General features: G+C 31.6%; 1 protein-coding gene across 1 annotated transcript in view; it reads right to left on the bottom strand.

The window, feature by feature from the left end:
* The window catches only part of LOC106460832 (twitchin-like), a 248,186-nt gene that overhangs the window by 51,488 nt on the left and 185,494 nt on the right, over positions 1–11,204 (bottom strand). Inside the window, exons 85-93 of the mRNA XM_022387633.1 lie at positions 10,246–10,375; positions 7,916–8,203; positions 6,354–6,461; positions 5,361–5,552; positions 4,782–4,886; positions 3,665–3,862; positions 2,786–2,970; positions 2,379–2,493; positions 1,135–1,295 (exon numbers count right to left, since the gene is read on the bottom strand). Coding sequence (XP_022243341.1) covers positions 1,135–1,295; positions 2,379–2,493; positions 2,786–2,970; positions 3,665–3,862; positions 4,782–4,886; positions 5,361–5,552; positions 6,354–6,461; positions 7,916–8,203; positions 10,246–10,375 — 1,482 coding nt within the window. The remainder of the gene's footprint in view (positions 1–1,134; positions 1,296–2,378; positions 2,494–2,785; positions 2,971–3,664; positions 3,863–4,781; positions 4,887–5,360; positions 5,553–6,353; positions 6,462–7,915; positions 8,204–10,245; positions 10,376–11,204) is intronic.

The following is an 11,204-nucleotide window of genomic DNA, read 5'->3' as shown; positions in this document are numbered from 1 at the left end:
GGTTGTTTCTCGACTTGCCAGTCGAGTATGGCCCAGAGGTTTCTAATGGGGTTCATGTCAGGAGATTGACTCGGCCAGGGCAACTTCTGGATACCATCTTCTTCCTGCCACTTTTGGGTGTTTCTAGCAGTGTGACACGGTGCTCCCTCTTCCTGGAACAACGTTGTGTTCTTGTCCAGGAAACCCGAGGAATAAAGTAGCAAGAGTTCTTCCTCCAATATTTCGACGTATTTCGCAAAATTTATGTTGCCAATGCACTCCACTAAGCTCGATCTCCCACCAACCCAAACAGCTCCCCAAAACATCACGCTGAAACCACCATGCTTCACAGTTGGCTGCAATCTGTTGAGCCAAAACTCATGGTGAGGTATTCTCCAGACCCATATCCTTCCACTGTCCGAAAATTGAGCGAATCTTGATTCATCTGAGAACAATACGGTCTTCCAAAAGTTCAGAGGCTTGGTCATCATATCACTTGCCCACTTCTTTCGTCTGACTATGTTGGCAGGTCTTAATAAGGGCTTCCGTCTAGCTGCTCTGCAACGATAACCCAATCTGTGGAGAATTCGTTGAACAGATTTCAGGCTCATCCCACCAACTTTGACCACTTCTGCAGTCATTAATCTGGTATCCATTTTGATGCTCCTCTTGACAGCCCTTTTTGTCCTCTCTGATGGACCAGGTCGACCCGGACGCTGCCCAGTTGTTTCCTTGCTGTGTTTCTTGAACTGCACGATGATTCTGTTGACTGTCGAAAGCGGGATTCCCAAATTCTGCAAAATTTGCTGCCGACTTATTCCACCATCTGCTTGACCAGCTATCCTTCCTCTAACAAAATCTGACAATTCGAGAGAAACTCGAGTTCTAGGCATGTTGTAGTACAAGATAATTAGTGTGCACACCATTTTCATTTATATAGTGCTCTGTGAACACAAATTAGTTAGCATAAATCAGTTAAATGACGAAACATTAGGTGTCTATTTACTTGTGACCATTCAGTGTATATATATATGGGAATAAAATAATATATACACACATCTTAACACCTACTCCTACAGAAACGCACATTTTTTTTAAATGTTAGTCTAAAACTACAACATGTAAAATATGTATTAATACAATAATTTTCATTACCTTTGTAAAGAATCTAGGATTATCTTGTTGAATATCAATATCATCTTTAGACCAGGATGCTGTTGGTTTTGGGAAGCCAGTGAATGGAACATTGATGTCAAACTCCTGACCTGCCTTGATCACAATGTCCTTCACAGCTCCTGCATTAATTCTTGGTTTGTCTGAAAACAAACATTATGAAAAATAATTAAGTATGAGATAAGCTGATGTTTTTCAGATTATTATAATACATATATATACACACACACACACTTTCTATCTATTTGGTTTGGTTTGAATTTTGCACAAAGCTACACAAGAGCTATGTGTGTTAGCCATCCTTAATTTAGCAGTGAAAGACTACAGGAAAGGCAGCTAGTCATCACCACCCACTGCCAACTCTTGGGTTACTATTTTACCATCAGATAGTGGGATTGAATGTCACATTATAATGCCCCACAGCTGAAATGGCAAGCATGTTTGGTGGGATGGTGATTCAAACCTTTGATCCTCAGATTGAAATTCGAGCTAACCCTAACCACGTCATGCCTGTTCTATCTGTAAAACTTATTATAAATTAATATAAACACATTTTTAAGAGTATAACTTTTTAAACTCCAATGTGAAAAAAATATAAGAGAAGTACAGCATTAACTTTTTAATAGTTTTAATATGCATTTTGTGCAATCATTATCACACATTATTTTATTGGACTTTAAAACAACATTTCAGTTGAAACATATTTTTTTTAAAGATTAAAATAAATATTCGTATTTCATTTTAAAAAACTGCATCGTATTTCTGTAATTTTCTCAAAGTCTTATTGTAATACAACATGCTTTCAGTTTAAGCATCTGCAGTGTTTAAATCATAAAAGTTTGACAGGTACCCACATCTCACAATTGATATATAAATTCTCTTGAGTTTATCCCAATATTATTAGGAGATAAAATCATTAATATTATTTTTCCCTAAACAACTGGATTTGAATCAGTATACTCTGGAAAGCTTACCATCTACTAAAGTACATAAACCTTTGATTATTTATGCTGCATTTGTAGCCACTAACTTGTAATTTATTTTCATTCAGACTGATTCAACTGAGCATTTCTGTGTTCCAAGATTCACAAATTATTCCACTCTCCTACTTTTTTTTCCTATGTAGATTATAATCATTTATAAAATATTTTTTCAAAAATTAATCTACTTTATCAAAACTCTTTTAAGCTATATTGGCAAGCTCATTCTAAAGCCTAAAGTCTTACCAGGTTGTTCCTCAATAAGTATCATAGGACAAGGCTTACTGGGAAGACTTAAACCAACATCATTAACAGCTATGACTCGGAATTCATACTCATCTCCCTCTGTGAGGCTTGGGATCTATAATGTGAAATTTAAATGGTAATAAAAATTACAGCAACAAATTACAGAAATTAAACCAATAATTTGTCAATAATTATAAGTCAATAATTACAGAAAAAAGCAAAAATAATTAAGAATTTAATATCAGCAATAATTATAGCATCTTGAGTAATGGATAAAATTTTAATTTCCCTGTCAAGCATTTCTTACATTAATTAAGCTTTTATATATTATATTATATCTATATAGCACAGTTACTCTTGAGAGACAAAACATATTTCTCTACCAAATATTTTATTTAACATCTTACTGTGTATGATGTGTCAGGATGTGGAAAACCATTAACAGGTTCCCATTCTTTAGAGTCTTTAGGTCTCTTCTCAATAAGGTAGCCACGGATCTTGCTTCCACCATCAGGTGGTTTATTCCAGGACAAAGTTGCAGAGTTCTTAGTTATCTTGTCAACATGGGGTGCATCAGGAGCTTCAGGTGCAACTACAACATAAAAATAAAAAATCAATACACTGGCTGTTAGTCTCTTCACCTTTATTATTGTTGTTTTAAAAACATTGTAATAATAAAGTATTAAATTTAAATAAAATACCATTGAAAGCTTGAAAACATCTAGAAATTAGTTTAGAAATATGGAATTCATGCTTCATTATATGTTTCAATAACTTTGTTAATAAAATGTAACACATAACAAAACATCATATAAAAATGTGACATTAAATTTTTCAATTATCTAATTTTAATATATAAAATATATAATATATATATAATATATAAATCTAATTTTAATGCAGATTTAAAGAAAGATTTGTTCATTTACCACACTTTTTAATAAGTAAAGCAATAAATATCACACTCTCAAACACAAAAATTTCCTTATAGTATCTGAGCACTTTAATTTTCTCAATTGATTGTTTTGTCATTAAGTACAAAGCTCCACAATGGGTTATCTGTGCTATGCACACCACAGGGATCAAACCCCGAATTGTAGCACTAAAAGCTCTCAAGTTTATCACTGAGTTTGAATATTAAATCCAGACAATGCAATGAATATCAGTAATTTTGAGTTTTAAATTTGAATCATGAACAAAAACAAAACATATTTTTGAAATTTAGTTCAAACAGTAATAATGATAATCATATACAAGGATCAGAAGTGACAATAAACAAAACATACATCGTCTTTCTTTGGCTGTAACAGGCTGACAAGGTTTGCTAGGTTTTCCAGGTCCTCCCTCATTTACAGCAATGACACGGAATTCATATGTCTGACCTTCTTTTAAGTTTGGTACAGTAAATTCAGTATCAGGTAGGGGAGAAGAGGTAACTCGGGACCACTCTGGATATCCAGTTTCTCGCTTTTCTATCAGGTAGCCTAGTTAAAAAAAAATAATACATCAATACTTTTTTATATTCAGGTTAATGTATAACCTACAGACTCTTACTGTTGTTTATAAATTATATGTAATTTATTTTCTTGAGGAATATTACATGACAAGAACATGATAAATAAACAACCTTTTTTCAGAACTCTTTGTCATCATTGACAACAAAATAAGTTGTATAAGTGCAAGTTATAACAATGAGTGAGCAGTTAAAAGACTGAATGAGAAACAGAATAATATGCAATGTTCTAAAAAAACAGTGAATTTCACATATAAATTTCTTGATATTAACAAAAATGAGTATATGCATGTTTAAAATAAATATTTCCTTATCTCACTGTTGAATTTACTTTGTTAAGCCATTGCTATTTTATATTATAAACGTGAGTTAGCAAAAGATTGAAATTAATCAAACATTTCTTGGGTAGAACTCCCTTTTACATTCAAGCAGGTGATCTATTTAACTAATAATCAATATTGGTTTCCATGGTTTTTCTCTTTAAACATAACTCATATAGAATACAATATGTCTTATAGAAAAACATTAATTTTACAACTTAGAAATATTGTTTTTATAAAAGGATATCAAAGCATAAAATGGTGTGTGCTTTACAAGATCCAAAATCACATGGTTGAAGTGGGAGTTATTATAATTGATTATTCAAACAATATTTCATAAAGTTTATAAAAAGTGTAACTAAGCATTATAGTTTATATCAACAAGAGTAAAATTTACAGTTTCATTTCCACATATGTTTTGATGCACACTTACAAGAGTAGAGTATTGACTATAACACCAGATTCTTTTTACACAGAGAAATGAAAAAAAAAAGCTGCTTGTAATAAATTAGTTTTAGAACAATTATTTCTAATTACTTCAACTGGTTATCACTACTTTTTATGCTGTACCTTTGACAGGTTTTCCTCCATCATGAAGTGGTGGTGTCCAAGAAAGGCTAACAAATGTTGGCCCATAGTCATTAACAATTGGCTGACTAGGAGCATCTGGAGTTTCTATTGTCAATAGAAAAAAGAATAACCATGATTTATAATGAACATTTGGTATTTAGAAAACACAACTACATTGTGAAATACTGTAATATCTAACCTGATGATTCATTTTATATTTCTATCTTAGTTCCTAAGAAGGAATAAAATAAAATATTACCAAAAACTTACCAATCCGAGATATTAAGGGAATACTAGAAACATATTTCGGGAATTTTTGTGATGCCAACTCAAAATTGGAAGCAGACATGTTGATATTTAAATTTATTATCTCCAACTAAAACTTGAATCTATTAGTTAGTGTAAAAGGTATTGGGTGAAAATTGGTACATTTATCTTTTGAAATAATATAATTACGTAGCTCATTTTTTTATTTAAGGAATTATCCTTAATTGCACTTTTACTTATAAAAAAAATCCTCAGTCCTACTTTAGCATGTAGAGACTGCTTTTTTAAAACCTTTATTTTTTTTTCACATACCAAAAGGATTTTTAGCTGCAACTGGTTTTCCCTCTAGGGGTTCACTAACACCATACATATTTTCAGCTTTCACCCGGAACTTGTACTGATTTCCTTCCACCAAGTCTTTGACTGTGTATGTAGTGGTAGAACAGTAGGCTCCAACAGAAGCCCACTTGTCAGAGCCAAAGTCACACTTCTCAATAATATATCCTACAAAAGTTACAAGAGACATTTTATACAGCACACATCACTGATAAACTAATTAGGAAACACAGAAAAAACTAAACAATGTCACAACAATTCTAAAAAAATTAAGAATCTTTTTTTTTTACTTATTAAACAAAAAACTATATTATAAATTTTTTATAACAGTTCTAGCTAAAATGTTTTAACAATCAGATCCTACAAAATAAAGTACCAAATGTTGATGGAAAACAAAACTGAAACACTCAAAGGTTAAAAAGTCTTATAATTTCAAAAACATATACTGCTCCCATTCTAAACAAACATGTTGCATGTACCATTTACTAGATGAACAAACATTACAATATAGCTGAAATTTAGTTTTTATCAGGTTCAAAATCATTGTTTACACCTGTTTTCAATATTTTTGTTGAGTAATACAAGTGTTTTTAATCAAAAGGAGACTTATGATAAATAATTTTTACAAAATAATTTTACAAAAATCACCAATGTCAAAACCTTATAAAAAAAAAGACACTGTAAGAAGATGCATCAAAGAAAAATGTATGCAGTTATAATAATACTTATAAGGTCACCCTTTATTGCTCTTAGATATCTTACAGCTTGAAATTTTTGCAACTAAACAAGTTTTTCTTTAAATGTATGAACTTACCACATTTTATGCCAGTTTCTGCTTTTCTTGGATTTTACGTAACTTTAAAGTACATTTATTTCCATAGTTGAATTTCACGATGGTAAATGTGAAAATATTACACACTAAATGACAAAAAAAAAATATTTTATGCCTCTGCACATGTGCGTTTTTACCTGTAATATCTGATCCACCATTGTCCTCTGGTGGACGCCACTTGAGAGTGACAGTGGCACTTGTAGCAGCTGGATACTCAAAAGGTTCCTGAGGTGGACTAGGTTTATCTGTGGGGATGAATTAAAAACCAGAACAGCTTTAATAATATAACAGCAGTAAACTACTTGCTCTCAGTTACCTCAGTGGACATTGGATTTATTACTGGAACAAAATCTATATTATTACATATATAGATATAAAACTGTTATATACTAAGACTAGATAAACATACAATTGCTCTCTCTCTCTTTATATATATACATATATACACACACACACACAAAGCTAAGTTAGTTTTATTACAAAATACATAAATAGCAAAATTATTGGTAAATATGAAACAAAACATATATTAAAATTCTTTATAAAAAAATCTGTGGAGTGACCAATACAGTAACTGATAGGTCATAAGCTTAAAACAACTTGGACACAAATTAAAAAAAAATACACAATATTAATGATGAATGAAAATCAAAATACAATGAAATCAGGTTCAGATATAATCCACAGGTTCGATGACGAGGAACCCACTTTGAGACATGATGTCATGATGATGACAAAACCTTGTTGAAATGTTGTACATTTGCTGTTATGTTAAACTTATATTAAAGTGTTTCTTCATTACCCTTTCAAGCCTTCTCCAGCCATTATTAATCCACAGATTGTTTAAAACAGGTTCAAAATGAACCATAGGAATTAATGGTGATAAAAAGTCACAGAAGCCTGCTGTTTTTGTAAGTTACACCCTTTTTATGATTTTTTGAAGTCATGTTTACATTTCATTAACAGTTTTTTTTTTACAATAATTGGTTTAGATGTGATTTAACTTAAAAGAATGCATGAAAGTGAGCGTATGAGTGACATTGTGTTGTGATAACAACAGTTAACATTTCAAAGAGGTTTAAAGGCAAGAATGTGTGAAAGTTAGCAGCAACCTATGTATATGAGTGACATTGTGCTGTGTTAATAATGGCTCACATTTCCAACAGCTGTAAAGGCAAGAATGTGTGAAAGTTAGCAACAACCTATGTATATGAGTGACATTGTGCTGTGTTAATAATGGCTCACATTTCCAACAGCTGTAAAGGCAAGAATTTGTGAAAGTTAGCAGCAACCTATGTATATAAGTGACACTGTGCCATAATAATAATAATAGCACACATTTGAAACAGATAATATGTAAAAGTAAGCTTATCCTTATCATTGATTCTCAAGCAGAATGTACACTTGTTGTTTCAGTGAAGAAAGCCTCAGTATAGAAACCAAAATATTATCATTCAACAGGCAGCTGCAATCCATTACAGTTCTCATTAAAGTTGTATTGTAATATATCAAAATTACACTAATATTATTGTATATAATAATGCTGACAATGTAGCACCTTGAGGATCCCATGTATAAACTAATATATGAAATACACTTATTTTTATTATTATCTTATTTCCAGAGTGATGTCTTTTTTTCCACTTTTATTCATTGTGAACAATCACAAATTCATGTTCAATTACAAAATGTAACTCACCATAGACAAAGACGTTAATATCAGCAGAATCTTTTCCATATGGGTTCTCAGCCATGATTGTGTACGTGCCAGAATCACCACGCTGAGAGTGAGGGATAGTTAAAGTAATACTATCCTCTCCACTCTCAGTTTTGATTCTGTTTGTAGGAGTTATAGGCTTCTTATTAAATTTCCATGTGACAGTTGGGGCAGGAGCTCCCGTGAGGGGGATGTTGATATTTAGAGGATCACCAGCCTTTACACGGATAGTACGCCCATACAAGCCATCAAGATGAAGTTTTGGTTTTTCTAACAAGTAGAAATAACATAATAAAATTAAAAGTTGAGATGTAAATATCACAGAACAACAATTTTCTACTTCTGAATCAAAACTTAATTCAGCAGTTATGTTAAATTAGACTATAAAATAAAGAAAGTATCATGTAATAGCATATCTATAACATTGATGAATAAGTATTACTTGAATTACTAAGTCAAAAAGAACTACATCATAAATACAGTTCAGACTTCTAAAACTAGCATACAAGCTACAAAATATGGTTTATATATTCTAGTTGGAGAGGTATCCACTGAAATATGATACACGCAAGAGTGGGGATACTCTCCTTCTATAAGATTAAATCTCTACTTGCAAGCCTCATATGTGGAATGAAATTAGAAATTTAATTTCAAGTATAGAACAGATGTGGGTGCTTAAGCCTATAATGCCCCATCACCTGCAACCATTTATTGTTCTTATGAAACAGAAATAGCAATTAACAAACAAAATACATATTGTTTAATTATGGAAGGTAACTAAATGTGTCTTCTGAAGCAGTGAACACATCTTATGGACGTAAAAAACCTAAGATGGCTAAGATGATATGTACTTTTGACACATAACTAATCTAGGAATTTCACTCTAATTATAATAATGAAGTACCACACCCAACTTTTTTCTTTGATCAGTAGATTAATAAAATGCATTATCTGTTAAATGAGATATTGTAAATATTTATGCAAACTATGTAGTTTTCACATGATAAATATTCAAGGTTAGCTTAGTTCACATATAGTATTCAACAAAAACACAGATGTATATTGAAAACAGTTATAAGTATAATTAAATATTCATAAGGTCGATCCAATGGACTGACCCCATATTGGAGAAGTAGTGTTGAGTGTAATTCTGAACTTATGAAGAGTAACCTTATGAAACATAGTAAGCTTTTAGTTAACACTAAAAGTAAGTTGTACAGAACAGATAAGATGTGTTACTAAAGTTTTGGTGCTACAATTATGTCTGTGAAATACCAAAATCAGTCTGACTCAGACTCTGACAAGTAAGAGTGCAAGATGATGTTCATGTGTAGAATAAAAATACTTTAGTCCATCATTCAGTTTTCAAGTTACAATTTCATAGCCTCTACAATCTGCTTAATGCATATGTATAGTTTTTTCAAATCCCTGTATATTGTATCTACTCTAACACAAACTGTTGCAAAATTAGCAATGTAGGGTAACATTAAATGTTGATATTGAATAGCACTCTAAACAAGGTTGGGGTATGCACACTTTGACACCCAACCATTCACAATGGGTTAAATGAAATAACCTATAACATATTTAGTATGTTATGTAGAATGTGAGCTTATTTATACTACTTGTTTGCTTCATGCAATGCTACACAAGGGCTACCTGTACTAGCCATATATATAATCTTGAACAGACATACTAATAGGAATGCAGCTAACAAACAGGACCCACTGCCAATTCTTGGGCTACTGTAATCAGATAGTAGGATTTGGACCATCACTCTTTTAATACACCCACGGCCCCAAAGTATAGTGTGCAATTTTGTAGCAACAGGACGCAAACCATGGACTCTCACATTTATAGTCTGGAACATTAACCACTAAGCTGTGCCCAGCCTTTTTATATTACTGAGATTGTATTTAACTACATACTGGGAGGAGAATGCTACACTGTGCAACTGTGGTTAGTGAGTAAATTATTTAGCAGTACATATTAAACAAATCATCTTAGGTATTATTATAAGAACATGATACTTATGGAGACTGAAATTCCTACTTCAGAAGATAATTTTATCTTATTACCTACCTCAGTGGGCTACTTTTAATAACCTATTTGATGATGCATTCTGTTTACAAATTATTATTTCTGTTAGGTATTATTAAGTGCAAATAAACCTTTCCACAATTGATGCAAATGGTTTAGAACATTCACATCCACCAAACTGAGTCTACTTCAGTAGATACCTTTCCCTTGAGCATTGTTAATAAATGTTTGCATTCACCTATCTTGAAACAATACATAAAAAAGAAAAAAACCTTTGGTTGGTTTGGCAGCAATAGGCAAAGAGGCTTTGCTAGGCTCACTGGCTCCTGCTTTGTTGTTAGCAATTACTCTGTACTCATATTGATGACCATCCATGACACTATTGTCTGTGAACTCATTACCCTGTTCAAAACACAGATATTAATCAATATAACATTGTTATTTTGATCTCATCACATTGTTTATTGTACCATACACAGAACATATATTTATAACTATGATTCTATTGTCTGTAAACACATTATCTATTCAGAGTATTGTAAACTGCTCAGACATTAATAAATAACTGATTCTATTGTCTGTGGACATTTTATACTATTCAAAGCACTGTAAACAGTACAGATGTTAATAACTATGATTCCATCATCTGCAAAAACATTACCCTGCCCAGAGTAATGTAAATAGCACAGATATATTAATAACTGTTTATTCTGTTGTTTGTAAGCCCATTATTTCTTCTAAGTCATCTAAAAATACATTTGTTATTATAAAGTTCTCAGTTAACTCATTATACTGTTCCAAGTATCACAAGTAGTACAGACATTAAAAACTATAATCCTATAATAGTGTCTGCGAATCCACTACCCTGCAAAAACAGATACACAGTTCAAAGTATTGTACCAGATAATTAACAGCCATAATGATAGTTTTAAGTGAACTCAGTGTTTTCTGAAAAGAACCAAAAATAGTAAGGTTTCTTATCAAATAAACATAACACAGGTTATAATTGAATATACAATTGCAAATCAGATGTGGCATCTACATTAAGCAACAGTTTTCAAATGATACATGTACAGTTACACATTTCCTAAGAAAAAACTATATTTATATTACCGCTAAACTGCTAGAAATAGATGTTCCAACTTCATGAATATGTATTTCATAAAAGTATTGATATATATATATATATATATAGATAGTATTTCTCACAAATGAATATTCTACATTAAAT

This window comes from Limulus polyphemus, unplaced genomic scaffold, assembly GCF_000517525.1.
Source record: "Limulus polyphemus unplaced genomic scaffold, Limulus_polyphemus-2.1.2 Scaffold845, whole genome shotgun sequence".
Taxonomy (NCBI): domain Eukaryota; kingdom Metazoa; phylum Arthropoda; class Merostomata; order Xiphosura; family Limulidae; genus Limulus; species Limulus polyphemus.
The sequence above is the reverse complement of the archived record's forward strand: the minus strand, read 5'-3'. Positions and strand labels throughout refer to the sequence as shown.